Genomic DNA, 16,398 nt, shown 5'->3' with positions numbered 1-16,398 from the left:
ATGGCGCAGTCCTAGATCGCTGACCATGGGCGGGACTTCCTAGCGAGTTTAGCATTGCGGCCTCTGCTGAAGGGCACCTGTCTCATTCTGGTTGTACTGTGCTCGAGTGTTTAAGGTAAGCCTCAAGACCTTGAGAAAGAAGTTGGACCACTTACTTTGCTTTGAGCAGTTATAAGTAGAGTCAAGTTGTCTTTACAATGCATCTGTGATGTTGTACTGCTTAAGCCATGGATCTGAAACTAATAAACTACCTAGCAAGCTAACCTAGCAAGCTAACGTTAACTGACTACAGAGTGTGCATTACTCGCTAAAATGTCTTGTATTAATGCATTTGAATTGCAGCGTTGTTTAACCAGAAGCAAAACCTGGCATTTTAGGTGTTCATGCGAAGACATGTCCTTCACGTCGGTCATATTTTAATGACGTACCATGTTGGGCTAGCAACTATAAAGGCTGTAACTTCTCTTATGTAACTATGCTGGTACTAATTTTAAGTAGCTAATTTACCGATAGGTTTTTTGTTGTGCATCAGAGTAGTAGTTGCAAACGTGCTCGAGCTCCCCCTTCTCAAATAACACCCATAAAGTCTACCCAGTACTAGGAATTAATTTATTTTAGCTATAGTCTCTGTTAGGACCTTGATGATTTCTGAATTCACCTCTCTCTACATTTACAGAAAATGATAATATGTCGTGTCATGCCTTCTCTGATCAATAGCTCCCAACCAAATCACTACCATTAAATAGAGACATGATTTACTTACAAAGTGTAATAATCATTTGGGAGAACTTGTTCTTTCAGCAAGAGTGAAAATGGAGTTTTAGACGATGGTAGTGAGATGGTTGCGTTAACAGAAAGACAGGTGGGCAACCTGGAAGTGGGAGTGTTAAAGATGTTAAAATTTCCATTGGGCGTAACCAGGATGGACAGAATTAGAAATTATTATATATCTGAGGGACAGCTCAGGTTGAACGCTTTGAATACAAAGTTCAAGAGGGGAGGATAGGATGGTTTGAGTGTAGAGAAGAGGGTGGTTAAATTGAGAATAAGATGCTGGAGCTGCCAGACAGGAGGATAAGAGGAAGATCACAGAGAAGATTCACAAATGTAGCGAAGGAGGCTATGCAGAGGTTTGGTGTGACAGTCGAGGATGTTAGGGATAGGGTGAGACGGAGGCAGGTGATGCACAGTGGCAACCCCTAAAGGGAGCATCTGGAAGACGTTATTTTTCTGTACAGTCAATATATCTGCTTATCATATAGTATACTAATTATTTATTTGCCATTTTTCTTGTGTAGGACCATCTGATATCCATCATGGCAGGACATGACGCTGGAACCCAGCACCAGTTCACTGGAATTGCCAAGTACTTCAATTCATACACAATCACAGGAAGGAGGAATGTGAGTTGTGTATATAAACTGCTTAATTGTATAATTGTTTAAAAGCAAGAAGCTCTACGTCCCTGCTGCTGTCATACTTTGTCATACTGCATTGCTCACAGCATTTATATACCCCCCCCCCCCTTTTTTTTTTTTTTAGTGTGTTTTGGCCACATATGCTAGCCTTGCAGCCATCGCCCTTTTCTTCAAATTGAAGCCTAAGAAAAAGCCTGCTGTCACAGAAAAGTGATTATGTAAGTATGTTAGTCTTTCTGCTTTTCAGTGTTAAGTCTGTAGGCAAGCAACCAGCCACCAGCTTTCCAAGTACTATGGTCAAGTCAAATTTTAGCAGAACGTTACTGTTGTCATTAGGTGATTTATTTCTTTTAAATATATCTGATTTTCAAACTGCGATAGTAACTCTTCACTACTCCCTGCTAAACCAAAACATTGATGAAATTCTGATTGTTAGCTTGAATTATATTTTATTACACAGAATTTTATTCTGCTCTTAATGGTAGAATTTATGACCCATATTTATATGGTAATATGGAGCTGTAGTGAAGGAGGATATGCAGGGGGTTGGTGTGACAGAGGATGCTAGGGTGGGGAGAGATGGAGGCTGATAATCCACTGTGGTGACTCCTGAAGGGAGCAGCTGAAAGAAGAGTTATGATCCATATTTATCACCCATGCTTATTCTGCTTATCTATTACTACACTTGCATATTTGCACTAAATGTGTATTTTGTCTGTGGTATGCAAACAATGTTTTTTGCTGTGCATAAAAACGATAAATTGCTAACGAATAGAAACTCATATCTTGCTCGTTTTGAAAAGTATTGGGGAAGCAACTGTGGCTTGCATGGCAAAGCAGGTCGTTTACTCTGCCACATGTGAAAGTGTTCTTTGGCACCATGTTGTAGTTATTCAGTTGAATTGATTGACTCTCTTTTGTCCTTACAGGCTTCCATTTGCCCATCATTTCAAACAGCTTGGAATGGAAAGAGCAGCTGGACATGCTTGTAATGAAATTTGAGTGTTTGGTTTTCCAATGTTAACAATAAAAACATCTATGCTCAAAACATAGAAAACACTTTTCTTTATTTACAGTGTGCACCAGTATAAAAGACTATAATACAGAAATGTCAGCCATGTATTCAGTAAGGCTGTACTCAACACAACGACTTAAACATACAGTCCTCTGTTTGGCTCTCATAGTTGGCTAACCTAATTTGTTATGCTAGCCAAATGTAAACTGATAAATAGTTATTTTCACTGTGCCATAACCTTCCTCAGTTACTTCTGGCAGTCAGAGTTTTGCATAATTTCTAGCTTCCATTGATTATGTTCTCAGAGGGAAATAGTCTCAAGGATTGAAGGCTCCAGCAGCCAGAAGCAGGTTCCTCCGGGTGAAGTGAAGGTGTATAACAGGTGTTGATTTAGTCGTGTAGGTGCCTAGCAGAAGCTCCTGGGAGTTATCTTGTAAATGGATGTGTCCCGTAGCTGCCGTGAAGTCATCTGTTTCCAAGTCATCGAATGCTTTCATTACATCCCACAGGCGAACCGTGTTGTCCATAGAACCTGGAAAACATTACACTTTGTCACTCTGGCTATAGTGCATTTTTGAGCCGTGACCATGTCATATCATTTTTGTTTGAGGTTAATCGCTTGATGGAAAAGTATAAAGAAACTTGCAACACTCACCGGAAGCAAGGATTTCACCATCCCTGCTGAACCTGAGGGAATAGATGGTATCTGTGTGGCCCTTGAGCTCTCCCACCATCAATCCATGGCCAATGTCCCACAGGAGGACTCTGCCATCAGTGGCCCCTGATGCCAAAAACTTCCCATTGGGGGAAAAAGCGAGTGAATGGATGGGACCCTGGAAGATGACATTAAAATATTAGATTCACAGATGTTTAAACAGCATTTACTATTTCTAGCTGTGCTGCACTATACATCATTACATGAACAATTATGCACATTTCAATATAATGTGACTAAAATGACATTTTCTAAATGATGTCTGTTGAACTCTAACCTTATGACCAGTGAAGATGCGCACACAGTTTCCACTTAGGACATCCCACACACGGATGGTACGGTCAGATGATCCTGTGGCAACATAATTGGAGTTTGGGTGAAAACGAGTGCAAGTGATGTCAGCCAGGTGACCAGAAAATATCCGCAGAGGCTGGTAGTGATCTGTCGCCCAGAGTCTGTTAAGAAAGAAGAAAAAAAAAAAAAAAGAGCAGAAGGTGGACCAATGAAAAGCACCTGTAGAAGGAGCCAATGTGGATCAACAACAACATGATGTTCCAATATGCTATCAAATAATTACAAAACAAGGTCTGAAGTTTCTTACCGGGCTACCCTGTCATGTCCTCCAGACACAAAATAGTAGCCATAGGGGGAAAACTGCGTGTCCCACACTGGGTAGTTGTGCCCTTTGTAGGCCACCAAACAAGTAAACGTTAGGAGACTCCATAACCTTACTGTACCATCTTCTGAACTGGACAACAAGTAGTTTCTGAAAAGAGAAACATTTTCATGACATATACAGCTTGATCTGTTGTATAAATAAATAAATAGTAGGGGTGCAACGATATTCGTATCGATATTGAACCGTTCGATACAGTGCTTTCGGTTCAGTACGCATATGTATCGAACAATACAACATTTTTAATTTATTTGATCAACTTTCCTTCTGACGATGCTGTCTGTGTTGAGCGCTCAGTGGATCTGCGCTCGACAGTGCAGCCTAGGCGGAGTAGTCGAACGCAGATTCACTGAGCGCAGGGCAAGCTAGCGAGACGAAAGCTAAGCTCTCCTTGCAACATGGCAAATTTAACCTCCTCCACCCTCATTCAGATCTGGCGTTTGGAACTATTTTGGTTTTCATGTGATGTATGACCCTGAAGGTAAGCGCGTCATGGACTAAAGTAAAACAGTATGTTGGATGTGCCACGCAATGCTCAATTACATGGGTGGGAGCTAGTGTGTTAGCGCAGTTAGCTCGTTAACGTGCTGGCCGTCCAGCCCCATGCACGGGGCGATCGGCGGTAGCTCGTTAACGGAGATTTGCCGTGTTGTGGCGTTAACGTCATTTCAACGAGATTAACACTGACAGCACTAGTGGGAACACAACGAATATGACTGCACATTTACGCCGACATCATCCTAGTGCAAAGACAAGTGGAAGCAGACAAAAACAACAAGCACGCATGCTACAAACTTTACCCGAGTCATTTAGACAGCTGTTAGCACATGATCCTCCTTATGGGGACCTGATATGTTTAATATGCTGCTGAGAATATAGCCCAGAAGAAGCGGATAGTATAGCTTTTATTTTGGAAAGAGCCATTTCTCTGTAATAAACTCTCTTTTCCAAAGATGAGTGATTCCTCAATCAGATACAGGGCTCGCAAAATCGCTAGCCCGACGTCCTGGGGCTAGCGATTTTTCCAGTCGGGCTACCAAAATCTATCTCTGCCCTGCCCGTCGGGCTATCGTACGAAGGAAAAATATATGTCAATGCTTTTGCATTCTTTCAGAAATGTAGCTGGGTAATTATGTCATTGGCATCGGTGAGCCACTGTCAATATGTGACATATTGAAATCGCGTTTGAATTTGCGCTTGTTTTTTGCTTTCACTTTGCAATCGCGCGAACTGTGTATAGAGAGCGACAGCACTGATTGGTGAGTGATGATAATTTGCGCACCAATTCCTCTGACATCGTCTTATCAATCGTTAGCTTACTATGCAAACATGACAAGTGAAATCTCCCGCAGCAAGCTTAAACATGTGAGAGGTTGATCGCGCAGAGAATCGCTGAGCGTTATGTGAGTGCGTGTGTAAAAGCAGCAGGATATATATTTCAGTTCTGCTGAGCCAAATAAGACAGGTCAGGGTGAAGAAGTGACAGCCAAAGAAAAGCTTACCACAAAACGGAAAAGTTATGACAAATCAGACTATAAGGCAAAAAGAAAGTGCAGCTTTATGGTTTCATGGACAAAATAATTTCTGTGGCTGCAATATGACGAGCTATATAACCGGGGCTGCACATAAGTGGTCCGCAGGTGCGCATTCGCTGTCAAAATAAAAAACGCGCACAAGATAAGAAGTTGCAACGCGTGTTTGCGTACATAAGATTTTCAGGAGGACAGACATTTGTTTAGAACTCTTAAAGATGTCGAAGAAGCTCCTTTAAGCAATTACTGTGATGTTCCTCCACCTCCAAAGAAATGTCAGGAGTCCGAACCACAAAAGAAGCACGTATTCTCGAAAAACTAGTTGCAGGAGGTGAGCTGGCTTCAAACAAATGATGAACGCACAGAGATGTGGTGCGGAATGTGCCGTGAAAATTTAATAAATGACAAATTAAAAAGGCATGAACATTTTTTTTGTATCGAAAAAATATCGAACCGTGACACCAAAGTATCGAACCGAACCGTGAATTTTGTGTATCGTTGCACCCCTAATAAATAGTGTAATTTTTAAAGGATTTAACAAAAAACATGTAATCTCCATTATCGTCAGGTGGACGAGTGGCTCTACCTGTCCGGGCTGAAGCTGATGCCATACACTGGTCCACTGTGTCCATACAATATCTTTGATTCGCTGGCCGTCTTCTCATCCATGATCCTTTCCAGCACATCGTCTGACTCTTTGTCAATCAAGTTCAAGTCTTGAAAGAAAATAGGAAAAAATTCAAGGGCAATGTTTTAGAAAAGTAAAGATGTTGTCAGTATAAAATAGTGTACCTGCTGCAGACTTGACTTTGCGGAGCTTTTTCGGTGTGACACTCCACACTCGTACTGTGGAGTCAGCAAAGCCTCCTGCGATCAGGCTGGAGTCATCAGTGAAGTCCACTGCAGTCAGACCCTTAAGAAAATAAATACAATTAATTTATGTCATAGTTTTCACTGCTTCAATGCACAATCATTAGAGGTATGACAATTCTGAAACTACGACCGATATCATATCCAAACACCCACAATCAGAACGCAATCCTACATATTTCCCTACACCGGAAACATAATGAGGTTTTTTTGTTTTTTAAATTCATCACTCATGAACAAGTCTCCAGGTGTGGGATAAAATTATTTTTTCCCCATTTTTATTTGTCCCCTCTATAGGAAAACATAAGTCAACTGAAACTATGGCCAAAAAAATAGGTATTGACTAACCATCATTTTGGAGAACTGCTGCTCCTCTGGCAAACAAATTAAATGCATCATAAAGCTTTACCTGGTATGCATTGAGAAAAGTGTAGAAGCAGACAGAGGGGAGGTTATCTGATCCTAGACGAATCCTTTTCGTGGCCTCCTTCATGTACATGATCTTGTCCAGCTTGTCTGAGTCTTTGAGTTCTGGCAGGGGTATCCTAAATAAGACACATTTTATCAGACCTCTTTCTGTGTTGATTCAAAAAGCATGACTTTGACATTCAAAATATATCTGACCAAGAAGATTAGATTAGCCTCTACAGTAGTGTGCAACAAACACACAGCACAGTACTGTGTAAACAATCCCTACCTATTCTGTGAAGGAGCATTTGGATCCTGCTTTTTGCTCTTGGAGCCCATGCTGTCCTTTTTTGGCTTCTTCTTCTTGGGTTTACCCTCCTCATTCTCTGCCTCCTCATCCTCATCATCAAGGGGCAGCTCAATTTCTGGTTCCTTCAGCAATCCATAGTAAACCTTCACATGGTGAGTGACAAAGGAACAAGGACATGTCATTTCAAAGGTTTTGGTATATAAGTGTAAAGAAACATGAAAAGAAGACAGAAGTAATTGCTCAAACTGGTGGCAGATACATGTGAGGCTATCTTAATTTTAAAAAGCTACTGGATGCCCTCAGTATAGGGTCATGGGTTCAAAATTCAAGTTGTCAAACGTCCAAATGTGTGGCGTAAAAATCCAACCTTAGTTTTATTGGCTTCACGCTTGGCCTCTCCTGCCAAGCTGCCAGACATTGCATCTATCTGGCTCTTGCTGCGTGGCATGCCATCAAAGATATCAATGTAGAGGTGCTCTTGGATAATATTCCAGATCTGGTTGTTCTGACGCTCCTGCAAGTGTCTCTTCAGCAACTGATAGGAGTCGCGGGAGATACGCAGGACAAACTTGCTGGTGCGGAAGTCCAACAAAGTCTCGTTGCCTCTCATGTGCTCCTTCTTTGTCAAGCCAGATAAAACACGCAAGTCCTCTTCATAGTAGCACTCCTGGTCCCCACTGAACCTGAGAGGGAGGTGAACATAAAGAAATAAAGTTATTAAGGTGCACGGAAAATGGAGTGTGGTTGATATTTGGAATAATGTACAATTAGACTCACTTTTCAAAGAAGGCCTTAGCCTCACTTTCATGGTTGTTGTACACCAGCTCCAGATACATGTGGACAAAAAGTGGGTAGAAGACCTGGGACAGTTCAGCTCTGTGACAGTCCAATACTGTTTCTATGAACTTTTTGAGGTCACTGTAGTAGACCTCATAAAGAGTTGGATCTCCCTGCTGGCTGTAAGCTGACAGTACCACACGGACATCTGGCTGGTCCTCTGCAACTGCTGATGAAGAAGTCCCAATGAGATGGGTTGTATTAGTAGTGTGTTGGTTGTATCCACGTGGGAAAAATCCTTTTTAAGATTACCTAAACTGTCAATGTAACTACAAAGTAAATACAACTTTGCCTTTTTTAAGACTTATTTTTTACCAACAATGCACCACCAATGCTCCGAGGTCAATGATCCCACTTTATACTGGTGATTGCTTTTTAACTGACTGATAATATTAAAAACATTTCCATCCTCCTTTTGTCCTGTGTCATCTGACTAGTCGCCCAAATAGAATGTCTTGCATGATTTTTGCATTCCATATCCTAAAGCTTTGCACATTTTATTCCACAACCCCTTTATTTTTTGGCAAGACCAAAATACATGTGCACAATTCTACATCAATTTGTCCACACAGTCTCCAGCATGCAGCATTCCTCCAAGTTTTTGAAGCTTAAGAAAACAACAACAACAAAACAGATCATGTTAAATTCTCTCTGTATCCTGGAGTTAGTGGCCATGCACTGTGTTTTAAAAATTAAAGTTCCTTCTTAAATTTGTTCCTTCTTTTCTTTTATCCTATTTGTCTTTAATATACAGAAAGGACGTCTTTCTGCATGACCTTAAATCTCTGTACAAAGCAGAGATTTCTCTGCGTTTTCTTCTGAAATACCTCAATAATCTCATTTTATTTGATCAGTTTTATCCTCCTCCTCACAATAATACCTTACTTATCTTAGGTATCAAAATTGTTCATCTTCACCTAATTCTAATTTTTCCTTCAGTCTTTCAAAACCCAACATATTTTTCCCCCTTAAACATTGTGCATATTGCTGCGATGCCTTTATTTGCCCAGTGCTTGAACTTTCTATCATGCATGCCAGGTATAAATCTCGAGTTTGATGCGAACCACCATAAAAATTCCGTTTCCAAACTTTTCGATTTTGCAGTGTATCCCTCCCATCACCAATATATCAAAAGTCTGATTGATACACTTTGATGCTTGGTAAAGCTAAACCTTCTTTTTCTTTAAAAAAAAACTGCAGAGTTTGTATCTGACCCTGGGTTTCTTTCCACCGCATATAAACTCAAGTTTGCCTCCTTTTTTTTTTTTTTTTTAAATTTTAAAGGGTATGATCAGTTAATAACAATATATTTAGCTGTTTCACTTTCTATTTGCAATTAGACTTTCACATCATACACGGCATATTATTACTGGTATCATCACATTAAAAACACATTATCACTGCAATCGCTTCACTGAATGAACACGAAGTAACCCTGCCGTAAAACTTAAAGCTATATAAACTTCGAATATGTTAGTACTCGAAGTTAACACACCCTGTAGTAAAGAAGTGCTTAACTCTTAGCGCTCTGAGCATTATCCCTAACTGATACCACTACATTAGGCTGTTGTGTCAGACTCGTGGTTGATCAGGAGATGTTTGTTAAGTGTTTCATACATAAAAGCGGCAGCTAACTGTACTGTACCTTTCGTTGGCGCCTGGGCTCCGGCGGAGGATGATCCGGTAACTCGGCTGAGAAGAGAGCTCACATCCCCGCCTTCTAAGTCCACAATACCGGCAGCACCTCCCGATCCTGCCCCGGCCGATTCAGTTGCCTTCGGGTCCAGTGAATTTTCCGGTAATCCCGCCTCACGACGCAAAATCTCGACGGACTCGATGAGTTTGTTCTTTTTGAGGAATTGCAGGACTGCCAGCAATGTCTGCTGGTCCTCCGGGGTAACCGCGGCTGTTTGTTTGTTGCTTCCAGTCGAAGAGCCGGAGCCGGGAGACGCAGAGAGCACTCTACCATCGTTAGCATTGTTATTTCCAAAGCCATCGGTTGATGGTTCTGTTTTAATGTCCGTTTCTATGTCAGCGTCGCTCATACCACCTTGTACGGCCGCCATTTTCAGAATGAATTGCGCATGTGCGACGTAAATCAACGGAAAACACTAACCGTACAAGACCAAGACATATGATTGGTTCTTACCAGTGAGCGTGGTGTTACAGAAGTCCCGCCCTTCGAGTGAGTGTAGTGTAGCGGTTTACGCATTAGGGAGCGGAAGGTCGCCGGTTCGATTTCAGCTCGAGATGAAAAACTGATTTGAGGTTTGCGTTTGGAAGGGCAGCTGATGTCAAAAGTCTGCCGAATCAAACATATGGAATTACCTGCTGTGGCAACGCCCACTTCATAACTTGATGCTATAATGCTATAATAATATAAATATAAGTATAAATATCTAATTGTACCCCAGCATAAAGACTGCATTCACAAGTGCATAGGTTTCACCAGAGAATTGTTATGTGTATAGAGTGACAAAATAATCAGTACTTTGTTTTGCCAAAGACGTATCTATCTTAATAATAATAATAATTATTATTATACAATCCAATTTATATCATTTTTTACCAGTTGGTGGCACTTTGTTCCCACACAACAGCTGGCCAGCGTCCCAGCCACCTCCTTGGACAATGTGTTGCTGCTATGAATACAATCTGGTATTCTTTTTAATCTATAAAACATTGGTGAATGAAAACAAAGTGAAAATTACTTTGCAAATTTCTACGTCATCTCCTCAGTTACACTGTTATTAATATAGATGTTTGTTGATACATCAATCTTCTGCACCTTTACATTATCTTATGATCCATCTGCCTCTTTTATTGACATACAATATGAGTCTTCAGAAAATGTGTGACACAGTAAGATGAGGTATAAGTAGCATTTTCATAATAAGTGACAGCTTGTATCACTGAGGAAATACAAGAAGGACAGTAACTGTGTATGAGTATGAGTGGTGTTTTCTTTGCATTCTGCTGAGTCCGAATTTTTGTCCGAACAAGACAGCACACCTTGCTTGAGCGAACAGTCTGTCAATGCATTCATGTACAGCTGACTGTGCATCTTTTGAGGCAGTTAATTTGTTTTTATTTCAAGGAGCCTGTCAGTAAAAAATTAGAACTTGATCTTGTTTCATTGTGTCTCTGCTGGAAATAGTGCAAAAATCTGGATTTGTTTGTTTTTTTATTTGACTCCACCCTCAAGTATAATACATGTACTGTAAATACAATAATACTGAGTTCTAACAAAAAATGAACACAAACATGTACTTGCAGTCTATTATTGAGTATAGCTCTGGTTGTAACTGATCTCCACCTTATAAACCTGTGTAATGCATTCTCGACATTAAGACTTTGATAACTCAGCAGCAGGTTCAGCACGCAGGCTACAGTCGATTTTAAAGACTGGGACAAAAGAAGGGTTCACGGCACAAGAAGCGTTGTATAACACTGCGGCTATGTTGCTCCTTGTGGAGGAGAGATGGGGGTGGGGTTGGCTGGTGAAAGTGGGAGACATACATGTGAACACCAGCAGCTCAGGGTGTGGTCATCAGCACAGGGCCATTGTAAAGCTGCTAATTAGAGAGAAAATCCATTCCTTTCTGTGGTGTAAAGATAACAACATTACTTTGTAGGCTGACATATTTTTGTTTTCATTTTCACTTTAAAACACGTCAGACTGAAGGTTTTTGATCTGTAAGTGACTCCTTCATATAGCAAGTTACAAAGCGCCTGATTACTCATGCGCAGCCATATGGCTTAAATTTCCAGTGCCTGCGTATCTATAAAGGAAACAGCGGCATCTGCTTTTGTACTTGTATTGAATCCCTACAGTTTGTGGTTGTGCTTTTTTCCTTTTTTGTTTGTTTGTTTTTTGAAATGACAGAATAATAGTTCTACTAGGATTAATGTGATGTGAATGAAAATCAAATTAGGATGTGTAAAAAGTAATAACGAGAGAAATCTCCTCTAGCTGTTTTGATGCTTCATGATTCTTTACAGATGTCGACACCGATACGATTACTTGAGGTTTATTCGTCTAAAAGTGGCTATTATGGTAAACTGTCTCTGAAATAGGTACAATATATCACCTAACATTACTTTTATGCTCACACAATGAAGCATAACAGAATTTTTCTTCACTATGACAACAGTTTTACTGCAAAATAAATGCATTTATATTGCCTTTGTCTACCTCTTGTGTTATTTAGCGAAACATAATATGAGTAAAAAAGGTTTAGTAGTGTTTATCAGTCTGTGTTTACTCATTAAAAATGTTTTCATGCTCATTTCCAGTTTATTTTTTATAAGTTTCAGTGTTATTTTTATTTTCTGTTGTTTTAATAATGGCGTTATTTGTCAGATTGTAATATTTAAGAAATTCAGAACACTACTATCGTACAACACAGCAATACTATCCCTGTCTCAGTAAATAAGCGTACCAAAGCCTACCAGTTGTCAAAAATGTCCCATAAGTTGTCAGTTTAGTATAAATTTTTAAGTGCAAAATATCAACTAACGCTTTTTCACATCTAGTTCTAGTTTTTACCTCATAAAAATCACCCTGGTGAGGATATCTGAAACAGTTTAAACAAAGAAGCTTCTTGTGTTTCCATTATTTTCCACGTGTCAGTGTTTCACAGCATGATCTTTTTGTGCCCCACCCTGATCTACATGAACCTCAGTTCCCCGGTGCTGCCAGGCTAGCAAATGCAGCTGGGGATAGGAAGCCACTTGTTTTCTTGTCCACTTTTCCCTTTTTAAAATTTTATTTTAATGACTTAAATGACCACATTCGAGTAAAAAACCCACTTTTCAAGCCATTCGTTTGATTAAGTGGTCTTTTCTTCATCTTATGTGAAGCTGCTCTAGAGCTCTTTGCAGTCATAATGAAATGGGTGAGTGAGGTGAAAAGAGACGCGTGTTCAGTCTCATCCTCTCTTCACACCTCAGTGATGACTTTGCTCAGTTCTCTCTCTCTCACTTTCTCTCTCTCGCCAGAGTGTGTGTGTGCTGTGCTGGTGTGTATGCTGGAGGACTGTTCCACCATCCCCAGTTTCTCTGTCACGAGGCAGCAGGGTGTGGCTTCCCCCAACAGGGACAGGTTTTCTGGAGCGAACACAGACCCTCAAAGAAAAAGCGACTGTTTCATGTGCTCTTTAAAGTCTGATATTCGCACTGCTTTAGTGCCACGATATACTATTTGAATTAAAAATCTTACCATAAAATCTAGTCAGTTGTAGCATTTAGCAATATCTATGCTGTATTTCATCATTATTTCGACTGCTCTGGTTTTCTCTACTTGCTATAAACCCTTACATTTCTATGGCACTAATAAGCGGAGTGCTGATACGACTGACATGCATCAGTGAGTTAAATTAAAAGGGTGTTGGAGTGTGTTTGCATGGTTACTGCACAGAAACAGAAGATGTGCTTTATGTTTATATAACCCAATAAAACTGGGGAGGGTGTTGGGGGGGTGTTTGATGTGATAATTACAATTGGTGTCACCAGCAAATTCGAAAAAAAATCTGCAGGTTTGCAGGTTCAGTGATGGTGTTAGCAGATGAAAGTTTCTGTCACATTTGATTTATATTAATTTATTCCAAAAAAAAAGATTTATGGCAAAGGTCATCATTAAAAAAGCATTCACTTTGCAGGGAAGTGTGTATGTGTATGTGCATGTTCATGCGATGCAGTCCTGCAAGTGCAGAGAGGGATGAGGCAGATTTCTAATCACTTTTTTTCTTTTTTTTGTTAATGTTTTATTTCAGTGGATGTGTGTGGAGGATATCTGTTTCTTGAGATTTAGTTAAATGAATCCAACTACATGAACATTACTATTTATGCATAAATTATCCAAATGATGATGTAATTTTGGCTTGATCACTGTTGTTTCACCTTGAGTGTCCTTACGGCTAACACTTTGTGCTCCTGCTGTTTTCACTGTTAATCCTTCCTTAATTTTTTGACGAGTATTCTGCTGTCAGCTGGGGAGAGAGAGAGAGTGTGACTGAAAGGACATCTAATGATCACCTTTATTAAAAGAACCATTAGTTTTCTTCCGCTGACAAAACACTGCCTTCCTGTCTTTGAGCAATAAACGGTCAAGAAACGGATTTAAATCCCCCACTGACATGCACGAGTAAATAATTCATGAGGTGTGACTCTCAGAAGAGGTGGAAAATACCCGAAGAGATGGAAAGGGAAAGAGAGAGAGAGAGCGAAAGAGAGAGTAAGGGAGGGATGAAAGGAGAAAGCAGAGAAAAGGAGGGTGGAGGTAGAAGCATGGTGTGTGGGATGGGGAGAGGGTCGGGAACCGAGTGGGGCGGGGCAGCACTTGGGGAGCGGTAACAACGCAGGAAAGATGGTAAAATGAGAGTCTGTACGGCTGAGAGAAGGTCGAGGGAAAAACATTACATGATCGTGAATGTGAATGTGAAAAGTGACATATACAGGTGAGAGGCAGGTGCAGAATAAGGTGTGAAACATATGAAGTATAAAATGAAACTGAAGCAGGCTTGATACAGTAGGTATGAAGTCTTCTAGTAGCTATTGGCAACAGATAAGAACTTCATTTCTATCTGGTTTAATTACACAGATATGATACAAAACATAAAAAGCTGCAGTGTTTGATGGCCATAATAAAAGGCTGATAAGTGCTAACTGAATATAATTATTTGTCGCAATAACTAATCCCTCAGAAACACTTAAGCCTCCATTTGTGAAGACTGGATAAACATTGTTTTGCACCCAGTGTGCAACAAGCTTTGAGATTGCTACACATGCACCACGTTAGGTAGCTAACAATTGCCCTGAAATCCATCTTTTTGTCAGAGTAATGCCTTCAAAGCACCTACTAGCCTGTCATTCCTTGTCTGGCAGAGGCCCTTAATTTATTTGGCCTGTGTCAGGAAAGTTTGTGTGTGCGTGCGTGAATGCACCGTGGACCTTTTGCCTATCCAAGCGGAATAATGGGTGTGATTGTGGCACTAGAGATCTCCATTTCGGGGAACGGAAATGTGGGGAGTCTGCATTATTCAGTACTGACCTAACTGGAGAGCTGGATTCTGCACGCAGACATCAGCTTTGCTGGTCTTACAGCTTAGCTGGCGTTTTGGATATATGCTTTATTGTCTTGTAGTGTTGTTTCTGGTTTTTGTGTAGCTAAATCCCAATAACAGGGTTAATTTAGCAGTATCTTGATGTTTAACATTAAAAAAAACATGCGGTAAAAGTGAATAAATATATTTCCCAAAAATGCTCAACTATACTTTTAAGATAGTTTCACTTATTAATGACGTGCTGAATGTAAAGTTAAAAGTTTTAGAAAAGCTTTCCAACATTTTGTATATGACCTGCCACTGTATGTCAGATGCAACTGCAGCCAGTCACAGCTGAAATCTGACAAAGCAAGATTTTATAAAGAAAGTCAGATGGAAACAGGAAGTCTAATGAAGTTTTCAGGTCTTAACAAATTCTTTTCCAGACTATTTAGAAGTGATTTTATTTGGAAGTAAAACAAACTGACTTTGCTCTGTAAATTATGATTTAGTTTTATTTTCCAGTCATTGGAAAGAGAGCCTGTTTATCCTTGGGCTTCTAATACCACATGATACAATTATGGCCAAAATCAGTGTCATAATGACTTTGATCAGTGTTGAGATCCCTTTTTTTTCATGAATATTCATTGAGTTTTAGTGAAAAAATGTTTTGCACAAAATGCAATGTTGTGCAACATTCCTGTTAATGCACAAATCCACACAGTGAAATAAAATTCCCCTAAATTCAATGCATGTAGAAGAAAATTAACAAATCTTTAAATAAAACAATGTAGCAAAACTTTACACAAAATTTAATCACCTTTATATTGTGCTGTTTTCCTGTTAACTAAAACATCTTTTCAAACAAACAAGGTGCATGTCCTTGAATCATGATATAGTCTTTTTGCTTGTTTTAGTATTTTTTAATCATAGTTGTGATTAATCATGTTCATTTGGGTGTGGGAAGCCAAAATTGTGGCTGACATTAAAATTCACTTAATTTTGCAGCCCCACTGTGTCTACTAATCACTGTCATCATTATCGTTCTCACCATCCTAGCATGTTAGTAATTATCACATTGTCATCTAGTGGCTGAGATTTCAGCTAAACAGTTAAACAACCTGATTTTTGTTTAACTGGATAAAAATTCTTTCTGTGTTTTGTATATAAAGTTGTCATCCACAATATTCTTGTAACAGGAAAGTTTGGACATTCACTGGATATGAAGCACACACACCAGTGATTTTCCAAAATGCTTGTAGTCCTATTGTTAAACTAGATAACTATTAAAAATTTGTTATATTTTATACTAGCAAGCCCAAAGTCAGTCCAACTTTTTTTTAATGCGCTGGCATTGAGGCAGTTATTTTCTGCAAAATCTGATATCTTTGCATTGGTTTTGTTCTTAACTGAGCGTTCAGTTTCCATTAGCCAAGAAGTTAGCTAACTATCACTAGCAAAACAATAGAAGTGACCTAAATTTTGCTAACAGCAAACCTAACTTGATGACATATTTATTATATTGTATAAATTATTGAAGAAAACGCTTGAAACACTTGCCATTAGTTCCACAG

At 39.7% G+C, this 16,398-nt stretch overlaps 2 protein-coding genes across 2 annotated transcripts; one reads left to right on the top strand and one right to left on the bottom strand.

Moving 5' to 3' along the window:
• Window positions 1-38: 38 nt before the first annotated feature.
• Window positions 39-2,460, top strand: atp5mk (ATP synthase membrane subunit k). The gene is made up of 4 exons (XM_085356302.1): window positions 39-115; window positions 1,299-1,403; window positions 1,543-1,636; window positions 2,348-2,460. The coding sequence occupies exons 2-3, from the start codon at window positions 1,317-1,319 to the stop codon at window positions 1,630-1,632; spliced, it is 177 nt and encodes a 58-aa protein (XP_085212428.1). The 5' UTR covers window positions 39-115; window positions 1,299-1,316; the 3' UTR covers window positions 1,633-1,636; window positions 2,348-2,460.
• Window positions 2,461-2,588: 128 nt separating this feature from the next.
• On the bottom strand, window positions 2,589-9,847 carry taf5 (TAF5 RNA polymerase II, TATA box binding protein (TBP)-associated factor). The gene is made up of 11 exons (XM_085356301.1): window positions 9,427-9,847; window positions 7,722-7,950; window positions 7,312-7,627; window positions 6,924-7,087; window positions 6,636-6,771; window positions 6,149-6,269; window positions 5,943-6,072; window positions 3,750-3,914; window positions 3,426-3,603; window positions 3,089-3,266; window positions 2,589-2,965 (listed from the first exon to the last, which is right to left on the bottom strand). Exons 1-11 carry the CDS (start codon window positions 9,845-9,847, stop codon window positions 2,751-2,753), a joined length of 2,253 nt encoding a protein of 750 aa, XP_085212427.1. The 3' UTR covers window positions 2,589-2,750.
• Between the last annotated feature and the right edge of the window lie 6,551 nt (window positions 9,848-16,398).

Source organism: Diplotaxodon limnothrissa, linkage group LG6 (assembly GCF_057381915.1).
Source record: "Diplotaxodon limnothrissa isolate DT_005_m linkage group LG6, D_limnothrissa_male_GT1.1, whole genome shotgun sequence".
Taxonomy (NCBI): Eukaryota; Metazoa; Chordata; class Actinopteri; order Cichliformes; family Cichlidae; genus Diplotaxodon; species Diplotaxodon limnothrissa.
Note: the sequence above shows the minus strand (reverse complement) of the source record. Positions and strands in the feature narration are given on the sequence as shown.